At 41.5% G+C, this 18,252-nt stretch overlaps 1 protein-coding gene across 1 annotated transcript in view; it reads right to left on the bottom strand.

Moving 5' to 3' along the window:
• LOC126474355 (multidrug resistance protein homolog 49-like) overlaps positions 1-18,252 on the bottom strand; it is a 130,982-nt gene that overhangs the window by 42,902 nt on the left and 69,828 nt on the right. Inside the window, exon 6 of the mRNA XM_050101822.1 lies at positions 6,202-6,345. Coding sequence (XP_049957779.1) covers positions 6,202-6,345 — 144 coding nt within the window. The remainder of the gene's footprint in view (positions 1-6,201; positions 6,346-18,252) is intronic.

The following is an 18,252-nucleotide window of genomic DNA, read 5'->3' on the forward strand; positions in this document are numbered from 1 at the left end:
CACTTTCAGCTTTCCCACTTCAATTAATATTTATCCCAGTTTCACACGACACTGCCCCACTTCGTAATTCTACTTTCCTACTATGAACTCTGGAGATATATGCACGTCTTCCTGTGCAATGCAAGCCAAGTGGCATTGCTGGATAGACGGCTGACTTCCTGCTGCACTGCTACGTTCACCCCAGAATCACTATTCTCCATGGTGACACTTTTCGACTGCGAACTAGTTACTACGGACATTACGCAAAATAAATTATGCAACGATCTTCCAGCCTTGGACGACATAGCAATTAATTACATAAAAAAAATGAAAGATCCTCACCAATCCAGAAAGAAATTGCAAACAAAAAAAATTTTTACTTCTTAGTGCTATCACAATATATTCCATCAAATAAAAAAATCTTAACAGCAAACCCTAACAGCAAAAAATATCCTGGCAAAATATCCTGGCAGGGTCGAAATTAAGAGAGGCACCCACATGCCTTGCTCATACTGTGGCATCAAGCAGTCAGGCCTGCAAGATGAGTGGTCTGCCAAGCGAGTGGATTCATTCTTATTTATCGAGTAACATGAACTCTCATACTCACAATTAAGTTACAAATTATCCTCCTATATGAATAATACGCAACGGAAACGGACATCTGACTATCAGTAATTTACAGAACTCTGACTGTTCACTACGCACTGGCAATACCACATTTTCTTTTTTTTTCATTTAACGGCTTTTATCAACACGTGGCCATCGCACTGAATATGAGTGGCGCACACATTATAAATTCTGGATATCATGACAATATACAATTCGAAGGAAAAGGCCACCAATCTTTTTCTTTTCACTATCTTATTTATTCTGATAAATTCTATAACCTAAACACACAAAGTCTATAACCTACAACAATAACACATGAGAAATTCCGCCCAGTGGGCATGGCTTTACATTGGTGACTCTCTACCTTATGGTCTCGTAATTATTTAACGCTACAGTGCACTTTCTGGATAGGATGGTGGATCTTTTGCTATATCTCACACTTCGACTCTCACAACCATCATCACGAAACTTTCCTCCAGACTGAGCGGTACAAAAGGAACACGCATAACCCACTACCTCTGAAACTACCTTGCTACTCTCCCATGCAAACCACACATACTCAAATTACATGACATACACCATACTACAACATGAAATACAACACAGGGAATAGTCACAACATTATCACTTTCAGCTTTCCCACTTCAATTAATATTTATCCCAGTTTCACACGACACTGCCCCACTTCGTAATTCTACTTTCCTACTATGAACTCTGGAGATATATGCACGTCTTCCTGTGCAATGCAAGCCAAGTGGCATTGCTGGATAGACGGCTGACTCACCTTTCTTATCTCTCAGAGTATTAGAGTTTGAATCTAGCGTCACACGGAAACATAACACGCAAAGTAATATTAAGATCATATTCGTCACACACGCGAGTCCTCGACTGATACCTTGGACGAGTACTTCTCTTTATCCTTTGTCTCATACACAGATTGAGACTCACACAGTACTCACCACGTGGAAGTACTCGCCTCAAATTTCAAGACCTGCACATGCTATTTCTTAAATATTTCAACTTATAGTACACACGCTAGTAATTCAGCTTAACTTAAGCACACGGAAGTATTTCAACTTATTGCTACACGTGGTTTCATTGTGACCGTTGGTCACTTCCGAAGATTACTACGATCCCATTAATATTACCTGCCTCACATTTAATTCTCCCCACAAAAGTTCCTGAAATGGAGAAATTATTATTTCAAATTACTCTTAAATATTCCACATGCATACCATGTCTCCACTCTTTTGTCTTTACGGAGCACACCTAAGACAGGTCTTAACAGCACAAGATCCAGCAGCAGAGTGCCGAAACATGGCCGTTCTTCAGGTCATCTCGCACCTCTGTCGAGGTGGGGGAAGACCATGCTACCGTATTGGTCAGCCACATTTCAGGCACTCAAAGCTCCGGTAAGTTTCATCTCTTTGACTCCACCAAAGGTGGCCAAAGGATCGTCTCAAAGATGATCATATATTCACATTCACTATCTGCGGTTAGCAGACGACCATACATTCATTCATTTCACAGATCTCACCAAATTGGATGTAGGGATTTATTTTGTGGGAGTGCACATGTGATCAATCAAATAAATAAATTGTCATTCTTTCCCACACTGGTATCCGGCTTTGCTGTATTAATTTAAATTGAGTTATTTTTACAAAAAATATGTTGTTCTGACAAGAATAATGAAGTATGTTGTACCTATTTTCAATGTCGGGCGGTATTGTACCCTTTCACTGTGACAGCGGGTGCTGCTGCCTAATGATAACACAAGTCCCTATATTGTAATTGTTGTTATGCAGAAGTTATGCTAAATCACATGGTAGACACTCGAGTGCCCACCCTATCTCCAACCTTTCCCCATACAATTATCATGCCTTCGGTCCCTTAAAAAGTGTTTTGAAGGGTCTACGATTCCTGTTGGATGAGGATGTGCAGCAGGCAGTTGCAAGACTTCTTCATGGAGATGGACATGGCATTGTATCAAACAGGCATCATCAACCTTGAGCATCAGTGGTATGATTACCTCAATGCTAATGGCAATTTTGCGTGAATGGCATAGTGATTCTGGACTGTCTAGCCTTCAAAAGGAAACATTTTGATAGCCTCGTATGCAATGGTAAGTACCCTCTGCCATGTACGTCACAGCAGTTTACAGGGTATGCATGTAGATGCAGAGTCCCCACATCTACCAGAAGGTGAAATGGGAAACAGCAGAAAAATATTTCAGCAGTGTCCAACTTTGACATTACGCCCCGTTTCATCTCCCGATGGTAAAAAATGAGTCACATCCACCACAGTTACTCTAAACAATAATATTCGCGATAATCGTAATAGATACTTTTGGGGTGATTTATTTTTTCAAAAATCGTACAACTATGCACGTATAATCTGTAAAGTGGATAATCTGCATCCAGATAATTGACAGCTTGCTAAGTTTCTTTTTATGATGTATGATCGTGACGTGTCTAATGTAATTATAAAATATGATCCAAGGACAAATAAAACTTCTCCTGCATCACACTAAATGTGAGTGGTCAATGGAGCAACCAGCTCATTGCTATTATACTTACTTCAACTCTGTAATCCACAACATTATCCATCATGCTATGTTGCAGACATGCAATTTCCGTCTTTCAACTTGGTTATCACAGTACTTCTTGATGGCTTATATCGTTAATGCGTCGTTAACAGACATTTGATTATAAGCGTGATGTGTTTATGATAAATCTTCAATGCGCCGTTGTCTAGAAATGGCATACTGCAAATTACAATACAAAATATGAATATGCCTGAATGAATATAGTATCCACTGCATTGAGTACCTGTACTGTGTAATAGTCTCTGGCCCTAAACGAAAGTGGTATAATTCTGCCGTTAACCTGAGGCTCTTGGTGCCCCAACGACCTATATGAACATGTCTTTGTTGACAGCACGCTGTCTCTCAGCACCTTAGGCCCGCCTTAATTGGTCTGTGCATAAATCCTCCCATCACCTGTCAGCAACTACCTTCTTTGGAAAGGGCAAGTTATAATGTTGTAAACATGAGTGATGGAGTGTGCTTGCTGCAAAGTGTTGGGAAGGACCACAAGGACCATTTTACACAAGTGACTTTCTGGTCAAAATATACTGCTTGTGGTGGATGCTCGTCATGCTCTCGTTAGCAACTCTACCACTAATAAACTGCGACTGGTTCAGTGCAGCCAATGGTTACTTGATTGTGTCCACTCTAAATCTTGACTATCTCCCTGACTGCGCATGCGCAGAAACATGGGACTGTAGCATCGTCTGCTATCATCAGAAGTTAACTTATTTTCGCCAAGAGCACTCCTGCTATGGTCATGGATTTTGTACTTTAATACTTTAATGTCTTCTTAATCTCTTCTTTTTTTTTTCATGGCACGTTGAAAAGGTTTCATGAGGACATGGTAATTTTCCTAACAGTGGTCTCCCACAAAAGAGATGAAATACCTGAAAGCAAATAGGTACTTTCATTTTACAAACAAAAAGCCTACAAAATTCATAAAGAAGAATATCAATAAATGAACGCTTTTCAATGAAAACTGCTTCATACGTGAAAAAGGCGTATCTGTCTAATGAAGAACATAATTTCCGTTGATATTTGCCCCTTAGAAAGAAAACAAATTACTTAGAATACAGCGAAAAGTCACCATTTACTGCTTCTAAATATTTTTGTAGGTTTTTGTGAGTGTATAGTTTTGCGAGAAGATGAATGTAGATGTTTTGAAATGTTTGGACGAAACATTTCCTATTCTTTCTGCTCTCAAGAGTGTGATAAATTTACCATATGACCTTTGTGAAAATTATCGACTATGAATTTTACTTACATAATTATTAAAGTTATTTAGTTAGTTACTTGTTCCATAGATCAGATTCACGACAAACATTATGATGTGGAACGTATGAACAGAAAAAGGTAGGAAAGTTATACGCAACTAAAAATAATGTTTGTATGGCTACATACAAACTACAATTTGTACAGAAACCAGATGGCAGTTATAAGAGTCGAAGGACATGAAAGGGAAGCAGTGGTTGGGAAGGGAGTAAGACAGGGTTGTAGCCTCTCCCCGATGTTGTTCAATCTGTATATTGAGCAAGCAGTAAAGGAAACAAAAGAAAAATTCGGAGTAGGTATTAAAATTCATGGAGAAGAAATAAAAAATTTGAGGTTCGCCGATGACATTGTAATTCTGTCAGAGACAGCAAAGGACTTGGAAGAGCAGTTGAATGGAATGGACAGTGTCTTGAAAGGAGGATATATGATGAACATCAACAAAAGCAAAACAAGGATAATGGAATGTAGTCTAATTAAGTCGGGTGATGCTGAGGGAATTAGATTAGGAAATGACGCACTTAAAGTAGTAAAGGAGTTTTGCTATTTGGGGAGCAAAATAACTGATGATGGTCGAAGTAGAGAGGATATAAAATGTAGGCTGGCAATGGCAAGGAAATCGTTTCTGAAGAAGAGAAATTTGTTAACATCGAGTATAGAGTTAAGTGTCAGGAAGTCGTTTCTGAAAGTATTTGTATGGAGTGTAGCCATGTATGGAAGTGAAACATGGACGATAACCAGTTTGGACAAGAAGAGAATAGAAGCTTTCGAAATGTGGTGCTACAGAAGAATGCTGAAGATAAGGTGGGTAGATCACGTAACTAATGAGGAGGTATTGAATAGTATTGGGGAGAAGAGAAGTTTGTGGCACAACTTGACCAGAAGAAGGGATCGGTTGGTAGGACATGTTCTGAGGCATCAAGGGATCACCAATTTAGTATTGGAGGGCAGCGTGGAGGGTAAAAATCGTAGAGGGAGACCAAGAGATGAATACACTAAGCAGATTCAGAAGGATGTAGGTTGCAGTAGGTACTGGGAGATGAAAAAGCTTGCACAGGATAGAGTAGCATGGAGAGCTGCATCAAACCAGTCTCAGGACTGAAGACCACAACAACAACAACAACAACATGGCTACATGCTATCTACAGTAGTTACAGCGTGTTTTTCTTTAAAATGAGTAACTATCGCTACTCAAGCATTCCGCCACTGTGCAGGAGGAGATGTGAAGGAGAAACATCTTTAATTCACTCTACACAATATTATCAATGCTTGCCCCTACATTCTGTTACTATATTTCGATTTTTTAGTAAAGAAGCGCTGGTAACGTATAGTGTTGCTTTTACCAAGGCGCACAATTACACAGCAGACACACTCACAACATAATTATGCTGTTTTGGCGCTGTGGAGTAAACGAAAACGATCACTCATGACAGGCGAGACACCGTACAGGAATAAAACGCCTGGGGCACTGCAGTAGACTCACTTGTCGCGAGTAGTCAGTTGAGACAAGAAAGTCGTTGAGGTAGCCGCACGGGATTAGCCGAGCGGTCAAAGGGGCTGCAGTTGTGGACTGTGCGGCTGGTCCGGCGGAGGTTCCAGTCCTCCCTCGGGCATGGGTGTGTGTGTTTGTCCTTAGCATAACTCAGGTTAAGTAGTGTGTAAGCTTAGGGACTGATGACTTTAGCAGTTAAGCCCCGTAAGATTTCACACACATTTTTTTTTTTTTTTCTTTTTTCGGTGAGGTAAACACTGCATACCGCCTCTGCGTCATCGTCCTCGACCTTGCACAGGTTCTCAACGAGCAGGACTGTCGCGTCCCGCAGCACTGCTCTTGCCAGCGACAGCCGCAGCCGCTGCGATGGCGTCAGCATCACCCGCCCATCCAGCACTGTGGCGTAGCCCTGCACCACACCACACTCTGTAAGCATGAGAGTCTGCAGAAATTTATCTGGTGTGTGTGTGGGGGGGGGGGGGGGGGGGAGGGAGGGGTAAGACTCTGAAACTGTCATTTGTGATATAGATGAGTTGATCAGTTTCGAAACATATCATGCCTTGAGTCACATTATGCTACAATTGGCTAAACAAGAGGTTTCCTGGAATCATGGGAAATTACTTCTGGAAGCGTATGAGAATTCCCTAATGAATAAAAATTCTGTACTCCAGATTCAGAGGACAGGGGAGAAGTGCCTCCTCTTGCCCTCAATCGCCTCCCTTACCCCCCGGGAACACCTATGTTGTGTGTGTCAAGATCCTCGGAAGGTGGGCTTCCGCTGGGTTACGTCGTCTCGATAATGCAGTGTTTTTCGAGCTGAGCATGTCCACGTTTTGCCATTAGTCAGTTTAAGTAGCGGTTAGAGGGTAGATACCCAGCGTCAAGTTCAAACGTGTGGTGTGGTGGGCTGCAGAAACAATATTCAGTGAAGTGAGTCGTGTTGACTATTGTGATTATTAAAGTGATATAAGTGTCAATGACAGATAAGAAGTGAAAGTGAAGCAAAAAGAAAGATATTAATTAAAGAATTCAGTGGAATTAATGTAATGAGACATTATGAACAAATGTAATGGATTAAGATTCAGTAAATTTCGTGGGAAGTATTCCATCATGTCGGTAACCTGAATGAAACCTGACTTCTAAGCAAATCACAAGTGTAAACGAACTGAACTACTGTTAAGTAAAGCTTGTTGTTGTAACATTTACTGCAAGTTTTTCTTCTTCATCTCTAACTTTAACCCAAATTTTTTTTATTATCTATTAAATTTAAATGCAAAAATTATTTCAGCTACACTGCCTGACAAAAAAAAAAAAAAAAGAAGAAGAAGAAGAAGAGCACCCAGAAGTCATGGTGTGATACCAACGTAACTTCATACATTTACAGACCATTTGTGGATTTGTAAATGATGAGTAGAGTGGCCACCAGAGTGTATTAGTGTTGTTTGTGTTTACGGCTGGGACCAGGCCTGGTAGGGTATATAAGGGGTGTAAAACAGTATCAGATGTTGAATGGTCGCTGTGAAGTACACAGAGCTACCACAGCTAATGTGAGACAGTGTTATTGGTACCTGACAGTGTTTGAGAGGGCCCCAATGTGAGTCTCGACTTGGCCAGCTGACAGAATCATCCGTTATCCAGATTTTTAGGGCACTTGAACGTGACAGTGGCCTGATGTTGGACTACAGGAGAATGTGAGGACAGACAGATTCGTCACTGCGATTCCAGTCGAGCACATCTAACCACCACAAGGAAGGATCACCATATTCTACACCAAGCACTTTGTAAACCCTTCACACCTGTCCCTCCCACCCAAGAACAAGCAATGTACTCTCTGCATTTTGTGTCATCCCACACCACTGATCAATCACTAGCAGCAGCCATACTAGGGAATTGCTGTCCCACACTTAGGCTGCCATTAACACCACAACACAATTGGCTGCATGTGGAGTGGTGCTGTGACCAGAAAGCACAAATTTCTGATGAATGGCGTCGTTTTGTGATCAGCAACGAATAGTAGTTGTGCACTACCACATATGGCCATTGCCAGCGAAGCGAGTTTTTGGCGATCTAGGTAGGGGTTCCATTTCTCCATTGTTTTGGAGAAGCATAATGGCGTTCTGGTATCGTGCTGTGGGCAGCCATTGGGTATGACTTCGGGCCATGGCGGGTAGTGATTGGGGGAACTCTCTTGGCATAACCATATGTCATGGACATGTCTGCAACAGTGTTGCGCCATTTGCCTGGGACAGGGTCGTTGCAAGAAGCAGGAAATCATAAGAACATACCCAAAGCGTTCGGACACCGGACTTGGAGGAAAATGTGATTAACACTGTGGAAGGCGACCACCGTGTCAGTACCAGCCAGTTGGCACACCAGTACCAGGTAAGCCAGGCGACTGTGTGGAACGTTCTCCATGACAATTGTTACTACCCTTATCACTTCATCATGTGCAGGGCTTAGTGGCAACAGACTGTCCACATTGGGCGCAGTTTTGTCACTGGTTTCTTCACCAGGTGACAAAGATTCCAAGATTTGTGTTTTCCATCCTAATCAAAGATGAGACTACCTTTATAAGAAGTAGTATCTTTAACTTTAATAACAGTCATCCGTGGGATAGTATGCAAAACCTCCATGGTATGATGACAGCGAATCATCAGCATTGGTGCAGCCAAAATGTTTGGGTCAGTATAACTGGCGACTGTATTTTGGGACCAGTCTTCCTTCCACATCTTTTAAAAAGGCCGGTACAATCGTCGTTTCTTGTGAGTGACTTTGCCTCCCCTGCTGGAAGAAGTGCCATTGATGATTCGAAGGTTTATGTGGCTGCTATGTGATGATACTCCAGCCCACTTTGTCGTGGATCAAACGAGGAGGTCTGGTTGCGTGGCCTGCTCATTCACCGGACCTCAACCTGTGCGATTTCTGGTTATGGGGCTATCTAGAAAGTATCACGTATGCACAGCCCATTCCCGATGTGGAGACACTGGAGCAGCATACTGATGCTGCTTTTCACAGTGTTTGGATACAGCCTGGGCGATGTGAACATGTGAGACAAAAAATTGTTATGGTGCTTACACGCATGTATCGAGGCATATGGAAACCATTTTCAACACATACTGTATCTGTGGCTGCATGGTACAACGTGTATTAGACCGCAGTCTCTGTAACTGTATGATTGAATAAATGGTCTCCTGCCTGGAAACCATGCATTTCTGGTCATAAGTTTGTTAGACCTCTTTTGCTCTGTATCCTCTCATCAATCAGTCCCTAGAGTTTGTATGCAGTGGAAAAAATCACTCTGTGTGATAACTTTTTATAGTGCTCATCTCAGATTGGATGCCGTACAGGGACGTAAAGCTAGTTTAAATTTCATGAAGTGCTGCCAACATAAACTCGTGTGCAGCTCACATGGTACAGTAGTGTTTTTATTCTGTGCCACAGACTTATGTTCTTATATCGTTCAGTGCTGGCAGCAGCAAGGAAAGGCACATTTCTATCGGCTTACACCAACAAGACCCAACCAGAACTAAGGGTGGGGTGAGCTCTTTCAAATGTTATCGCATTGTGAATCATTTGGATAAAACAGCTTTGCACAAGCAGTGGACGGAGCTCGCCCAATAATAATGGAATTATATTATTAGTACCAATTACATTATTATATAAATATTGACTAACCTTTCTTTTCACCTCCACTGAAAATTTGATAATTGCTTCTAACTTGTCAAACTCTGCAAATTTCACGACATTTAATGATTTAAGATGACTCTTCAATACAGTGGTCGTGCACCCTTTTCGAGAATATACTTTGTCACAAATTTTGCATTTGGCACTCAAATCATTAATCTCAACAAAATAGTTCCAAATAAGACGGTTTTTGGTTTCATTATTACAGTCTTAACTAACGTTACACCACAAACCTGTTGACTAAAAACACTGTACAATGTAGTCATATTACACAGCAACATAAACAAGACTGACGAACGAGAAAATGCCATATTTTCGCGGCGATGGACAGAGATCACTGCATAATAATCAAATAAGCGCAACAATCACTGCGGGCATATGTCGACTTGCTACGGGCCCCACCCGACGAACTCCTGTGTGCGCAGTAGCCGGCACGTTGGGCTCATAAGTGCGCACATCGACGATCTCGCCATTCTTGAAAGTCCCGATAGACTTCCGATATAAAAATGCGGAACCAGATGCGAAAGCAGATGTGAAAAATTGTGCAGAACTTCCGCAGTTGCGGAAGCAGAGGTTTTTCACACCACTATTAAGAAGACACGCTGCAAAAACAGCATTCTGGCGGGCAGGGCGTCGGAGTAACCACAGCTACGTCACTGCAACCGAGGAGACCTGGGGCCCTATTCTGTATCGTTCATGACGATCGGTGTAGTAGGTGAGCCCCGGTAGTGACGTCGTTTTCAGTTCTTTATCGGAATATGCTATTCAGTAAGCTTCTGAGACCTGTTACCGATCGCTCCTCCTGTCGATTTTACGACAGTTGTACTGAGAGGTTTTGGATATCGGTGTGGCCCTGTCGATCGGTGAGCTGTGGTTTATGTAATTTGTTATTTTAAACATATTTAGCGGTTTTAGCTTTTGATTTAGTGATTGTGTTACTAAAGGATCACCAGAGGATGCATCCGTTTGGAACGTGAGTTCATAATAGACTATTTTCCTTTGTTAGAAATATGGTTAGGTTAGGTTGTTACTGTGAATGATTACATCCAAAAAGGAAACGTTTCTGGTTAATATTCTCTCAAAATGCATCTTATTTTTATGCAAATAAGAGTTTAAAGATCATTAAATAGCAAGACATCGGCTCTGCTTACGTATATTAAATGAGTGTGAACTGATGTTACTAGTGACTTTGTGTACTTTTTCCCACAAATGGTTTAGTTAGTAATTATCGAAACGTGTTTACAACTTTCAAGTAACAATGGAAAGCAATTATGTGAAGCCTGATATTAGAAACCTTCCAAACTATTACGCATTTCTGACTTACGCAGCATCTTTTCTCGATGAAGTCAGCCTACGTTCCTCAGCAATAGAAGAAGAATTCAACACGGGTTTGTGCACAGATGGATGCAAAAAATTTTTTTCCTCTTCATATATGCAACACGTTCGGAGACATTGTTATTTGTGTAAATTAAGATTTTTCTGCAATATTACTTACATGTAAGAGCGCACTTCCTCAGCAATGATTTCGTGATATCTGTGTGTTTAAAACACGAAATATGAAATTGTTGGAGATGAAATTGCTGTGAGTGAAACAAACGACAGTGATCTTTCTATTTTTTCTTGTCAGAAATAATTCACCATTTTTTCCGAATATGTAGCGATTTCCGAGTATGTGGTTAGATAGGAATCTAAGAGCACAACTTAAATTACTGGGAATGTAACTAGCAGCAGTCATCTTCATAATCTTGCTTATCACATCTGCGATGGAATCCCCAACAACAGTAGACAGAGATTAAAGATCTCCGCCGTAATATTTTTAGACTGTAGCACCATATACGAAACATTTTCATTCATGAGATGCGTGTTATAAACTTCGACGAACTTCAGGAGCTCTCGAAAACGCGTTTTTTCGGTTTTGTTTTTAAGACCGAAATCGATGACGTATCATATAGGAAAATGGGTTACTTAATCATTTGGATCTCTAGGAGCGAGTTATAACCACATTCTGTTTATCTTCTTATTCTTTGAAACTCTCAATAAATTTTTCGGGTGTTTTTATAGATGTATCAGTGCAATGTGGTACTACACACTATTCCTAACTCATTTTCCGAAATGTAAAATCCAAAACACAATGTCAGTGTGAATGAGAATAATATGACATAATGCGGAATTTACGACAATCTGCAGAATACAGTCAAAAACGCTATCGTTATTATGCATGCATGGAAACATGCGGTCAGGGAAACTGTAAAAATTTCCATGCGTTTCTGCTGAGAATCATGGAAATGGATATATCGCGCCTGATACTGTTAAGGAGGAGGCAAGATGCCACTTCATTACAGTCTGGGTTTGAACAGTATATGTGCCCTTCATTTACATGTAAGAGCGTGCTTTGACAGTAATGAGTTTTTTCGATGCCATGACTTCAGTCTAAGAACACTTTCAGACCATTTCTCTACTGTTCCATTCTCGAATTATAGCTCTCAGTCATCACCTAATGGTTCCAATTTTTAGCACAGGCTACAAATACTGGCCAAAACTGTTCAATAATAAGTGCCTCTACATACCCAGGGTTGCTGTTTTTGTTTCAAATAAAATACCCATAAACGACAATCACAATAGCAATCCTTAACGCTCTTTCAGTGTCACTGAACTGTGAACCTACTAACCTCATTTTCGTCCGACATTTCCGCTGGTATTTTAGCAACACTTCGTACTGCGAAAACGCAAGTTCGATACTGCGAAGAATAGCGCACCTGTGTCGTCTGCTAGCCGCTTTGTGTTCGTTGCGCTGTGCGCGCTGCAGTGCACATGCGCAGATGTGCGGCCGCTTGCTTTTGATTGGCTTGCGCGAAGCGAACCGACAACAGCGCTTCGGTTCTCTAGACCCTAACTGTATCGCTACCAAAATGCATACTGAATAAAGATGGGACATTAATTCGAGTACTAGACCGTTGGGTGCTCTTGAGTACCGAAACGATCGGCACAATGGCGGAAAGATACAGAATAGGCACCCTGGCGAGCGTTGCCAGCTACTGACGCCGACGCAATCACCTCCGCGGCCACTGACACACTGACACGCGCCCTCGATCGCGGACTGCGTGCGGAATGGCTGGGTGGGGGGGATGTAAAAAAAGCGCTCCCAGGAGGTCAGCCCGTCAGCGCACCTGCCGATTGCGACACGTCTGATCGCCGAGATATTGTGCTCTTTGACACTATGAATCGGCAGTAGATGTGTGGCCGGTTTCACCTGAGCTACATTAATGTTTGAAGTAAATTTTACGGGTAATATTTTATTATCTTTTCGGATTAGCATTCTTTTGTTATGCAGTCTTTCTTATGCGTTTTTATGGAAACTGCGAGGTAAAACAAAAATTGATTTACTTGTTTATTATAGTTTTTTATTTCATTATATGATGCTTTGAAAAGAAGTAACTCACCACAAGGAATTTGAAGACTGTTCAGTGAAAAATGTTAAAGTGTACTCAAAACCAGCGGAAAAATGCTCCCATCAGAGCAGAAACAATGCGAATATGTTCCTGTCTATTTAAAAGACTCTGGCTGATAAGTGGGGTACCAGCTGCCTCATTCTATCTTCCTCGGCACCTTTAAAAATTTTCCCAACAAATTTGCCATGCGAACATTTTCGTTTTTAACCATCCAGCTCACCTCAAAGTCCCACTAGCTCCCTTAACTGAAACTCGCTCACACCCATTAGTCTGTCATTGGAAGTCACTCATACCCATCCACTTCTAGTTGCCCTTCCCTCACTCACTCAGTCAAACTCATTGTCATTACCTCTTTGTGTCTCTCTGTCATTGTCTCCTGTGTCACAGTCACAGTCCTCTTCATTCTGTCCTACTACTACACTCTTCAATCACTGTCACTGTCTCCCTATTGCCTTCCTCTTTCTCTTTCATTTCTCCCCCCTAGCACTGTCTCTTTCACTCTTTTCCTAGCACTATTCTGTTACTGTCAATTATGTTCCACTGCCATCGTGTACCTCTCTTTCTCTCACACTGCCATTGTCTCCTCCACTCTTTCTATAACACAATCACTATCTGCTATCTTCCCGCGAGTATGTTCCCATGCCAAAATTTTGAGAAAATTTTTAAACGTGCTGAGGAAGGTAGAATGCAGCAACTGGTACCCTACTTTTCAATCAGAGTCTTTTAAATAAACAGGAACATATCTGCATTTTTCGTGCTCTGATAGGAGCATTTTTCAGCTGGTTCGCTTCCTTTCACTTCTACAGCAGGGCATGTAACTCTTATGAAAAGAAATGTATTGGTCAGTGAAATTTGGATACGGAGGTTGTGTTGAATCATATTATTTTTTTCGTTCTTTTCTTTTTATACACGTAAACTGTGTGTAAACTAAATGGGTCATAGAACCTGACAAAGATAAATTAACGAGTTGTTTTGTGGCAAGGCTAATGTTTTGATACAAAGTTAAATATCTGTAGGAAACAAAATTTGAAATAAGCTCTTCAATTTATTAATTCCTGTTTCTTCACCTGTTTGTTTCAGAAAGTGGTAATACGGACACATGCTTGGGTCCGTTGTACCAGCATCGTAAAAAATATGTATCTCAACCGTACATTGAAAGGGCTATGAAAAGTTATTGGAAAGGCAAAATTAATTCGCACATTTGGGACGTCCATCCCTGTCTGTTCATCATTTCGCCCTCCGCCGAGATTCTGCATCGGGAAGATCAGAGCAGACAAGAGGAATTTGCGCGAGCAGCGCACGAGCGATCCTGCATCGGCATTGTTATAGTCAAGACTACGCACAATGGAATTAATGAGAAGCAGTACATAATGCAAATTATGAATACTGACCTTGAATGTATTGGTACTGAAGGTATGTTAATACTGGTATCGATTAAAGTCACCCAGGATCATGTACGGATTCATAAATTACCTTCAAGTTTCTTTCAAATATTCTTTCCAATCAATTTTTTCCAATTATTCAAGCAATTATTAATCAATTTCCACCATACATACACAACATTTACTTATGCGAAACTGAAACAGCACAAAACTACCTTTACCTCAGACCGGGTTTTACGAGCAAAAAAAAAAAAAAAATCGCATTTGCTTCAGTATTACGACATGGGATCCTAGATGATAGAGGAGACACTTTGCAGTGTATTTCTCCGTGCTACGTCATTTTATACACTACGTTTTCGCCTCACACCGTATTTTACGTGTACAAGTAGGGTAACATTGAATCTTTGTATCTCGGAAATGGAAAAAGATATGAAGACAATTTTCAAAGATGTTCGAGATCGGGATCTTAGGAATACACCATAAAAATTACAACCATTTGTTGTACATAGCCTTACATGCTGTACATAGCTGGGTTTTGGTACCCAAAAAAAAGTTTTTGGAGTGTTTCTCGAAAACGGATAAAGATTTTTGAAAACGGGGAGTTAGCTCTTCTACATAAATACCTAGAGAACATATCGTTAAAATTTGAGGACTTTGCTGTGATTATCTATTTTTGAGATTTCGTTTCATGCTGGATTTTACGTGTACAAGTAGCGTGTCTTTGAACCTCTGTATCCTGGAAACGGATAAAGATATCAATAAAATTTGCAAAGTTGTTCGAGATCTGCATCTTAGGAATATATCGTAAAATTTTCAGCCATTTTCTGTGCGTAGGCGTTTTGGAATCCTCGTCTAGGTTTTAGTCCGCTGGTGACAGCGAAACTATAGTAAAAAACCATTTTTTGCAGTTTTCCGAGGGACCACCAATGAACTAAAGGTGTATCCATAAGTTCAATCAAGTCTATGGTAGACCACATGTAATGGAAAAAGAACCAACCGATTTTTTTTCGCCGTCCGCGGTGGCCGCGCGGTTCTGGCGCTGCAGTCCGGAACCGCGGGACTGCTACGGTCGCAGGTTCGAATCCTGCCTCGGGCATGGCTGTGTGTGATGTCTTTAGGTTAGTTAGGTTTAAGTAGTTCTAAGTTCTAGGGGACTTATGACCTAAGATGTTGAGTCCCATAGTGCTCAGAGCCATTTGAACCATTTTGATTTTTTTCCATTTGCACAAACAGGAGGAAGAGTGTAATATTCATACTTTTGTTCTTGCATGCTGTTTTATAACAGGTCGTGCAAACGTGCTAAAGTCCAAGATTATAAAGTTCTAAGCAATTTCAGGGTATGAACTCATGTTTAATGCGGGAAGCGGTGTGGTACCCACAACACCGTTTGTAAGGTGATGTGTCTTGCGAAAGTGTGCCTTTAATCCAAGTTTTGATACTTTATCGCGAATGGCGTCCAATTCGTCGTTGTTAACGTACACATATTTCCAGACTGGACCTTATGTGACCCCTAGCTCATTCAAAAAGCTCTTTAAAACTAATATTGTATATATGTTTCCTATTTATTTACCCCAAGGAATCTGCTCGTGGTTGTTAGCTTACCAATAGCTATGCTATCCAGATGAGTTATGACCACTGGGTTTCATTTGCAGCATTAGACGAGAGATAGCTTTTCACCCACAGTCGGCGCCATATGATCAACTTAGAAATTCGAATCGAAATGGATAAACAGAATTTATGAATATACACAGCCTAAAAAAAAAAAGTTGAAGCATACATAAGGGGAGGAGGAATGAAATGAAACTCTGCAGGTTGAGAGAGTATGCAATGTTGTTTCAGTGATTACAAAATAGAGTCACATTTACAAAGAGCTTGGCAGTATGAACTCAACTGCCCGCATGACATTGCAAACCCTCTGCCTGGGTGCATGTACTGATTCCGTTGTGAAGAGTGCCATGAAGCTGTTGTATCCTCTCCTGAGGCAAACTGGCCCAAAACTGTTGTACCTGGTCCTTGACATCCTGGATATTGGCGCTGGGATGGAACTGATGTCTGAGCTGTTCCCACATATGTTCAGGAACAAACATGAGGATCTTGCTGGCAACAGGATTATTTCAACATGACGCAGACAGTTAATACAGACACGTGCCAAGTGTGGACGAGCATTATTCTGTAGAAAAATAGCACAATGATAACGTCACTTGAGAGATAACACATGAGGACGCAGGATGTCCGTGACATGCTATTGTGCCATCACAGTTTTCTAACTCACTACCAGCCATGACCTGTAGTGCATCCGCTGTGGCTCCCCACACCTAGAGACCACGAGTAACATCGCTGTGCCTCTTAGAAACGTTGGAAGAAATGGACATCTCCCCAGGTTGGCACCGTACTCGCCAACGACGGTCATCCGTGGTACCGCAGAATGCCTACTCATCATTAAACACAGTGCGACGCCACTCAACAGCTGTCCGTGCTATCTAGTCACTGCACCACTCCAAATGCAGACGTTTGTGTTGCGATGTCAACACCAGCCTACGCATAGGACGGTAATTCCCTAAACTGACAGTTCCTAGTTCCTGACCAATTGTGTAGGATGACACGGAATGTATTGAGGAGTACGTTACTTTTTCTCGGATGGCAGGCGAACTTCTGTTGTCCAAAGTCAGGACACTGTCACATCCAAATACCCCAAAAATCTGGATAATAGACAATTCTACCAGTTGACTGAGTCGAGACGCACAATAGCACCCTTTTCAAACTCTGTCAGGTGTTGATAATGCTGTCTCACACGAGTATGTCGCATCTCTGTCTCCTTCACAGTGTTCATTCAAGATCTGAACATCTGACACTGTTTATGCCCCTTATTTATACTACCAGGCCTGGTAACAACACTTAACACAAACAGTATCAATGCACTCTGGCGGCCGTTCTACTTATCAGAAATAATTGCAACTCTAATTATTTACATACCCGTAATTATGTGGACGTGTATGATGCCACAGTGACATCCAATCATGTCTTATGAGCACTTCACTTTTTGTCAGGCAGTGTATGCAATATTTTACAAACTCAATCTGTAAATAACATAACGGTATTCCAGAGGTGCATGTATCGAACTGTGGACAGAACACATACAGGAATTGTAAATTCGACACTAAAGCACGAAACGTTACCTCAAAAGGAGAAGGCAAACACCAGATCTATACGGTAATGGTGGACTATAGAGCCTCATCTCGAGTGTGGGGTCGAATAAGTTTCCTCTCAGATTATGATTAATGACTGACTACAAAACGACTGAATTGGTACAGAAGAGTTAGTGTCACTGAGATGCTGCATTGCGAGACAATATCACAGACGCTCTTTTGAGAAAGCTTCAGGTTGCACGACACCTTATCAATCGCTTCCCGTCCACTACTCTATGTGTGGTTGCGTTGGAAGATCGAGAAGCAACTCAGCAAATACAGCTGAGGTTAACTGTTGTTACAAATGAGCAGCCAACAGTGCAATCATGGCGATCACAACAACACCAGGGTAGGAGTGAAGCCAAGAAACTAGAACAGGGTTAACTTGAGGCATCAAGTTGTTACGTTCCTCACGAGCAACTACAATGCTCCCTCAGAACACGAGAGTCATCTCTTGCAACCAGGGAGCTTGCAGACAACGGTAGAGGCAGGTGCAACTACAACGGCCCCCGCAGCACCTGACGAACCGACAAAGGTGTGCCCACGAACTGAGGAGCGATGGAATGCGTTTGTGGAATCTGGCAGACAAATTATGGTATTATAACTGGTCATAATC

The sequence above is a fragment of the Schistocerca serialis genome, chromosome 4, assembly GCF_023864345.2.
Source record: "Schistocerca serialis cubense isolate TAMUIC-IGC-003099 chromosome 4, iqSchSeri2.2, whole genome shotgun sequence".
In the NCBI taxonomy this organism is placed as follows: Eukaryota; Metazoa; Arthropoda; class Insecta; order Orthoptera; family Acrididae; genus Schistocerca; species Schistocerca serialis.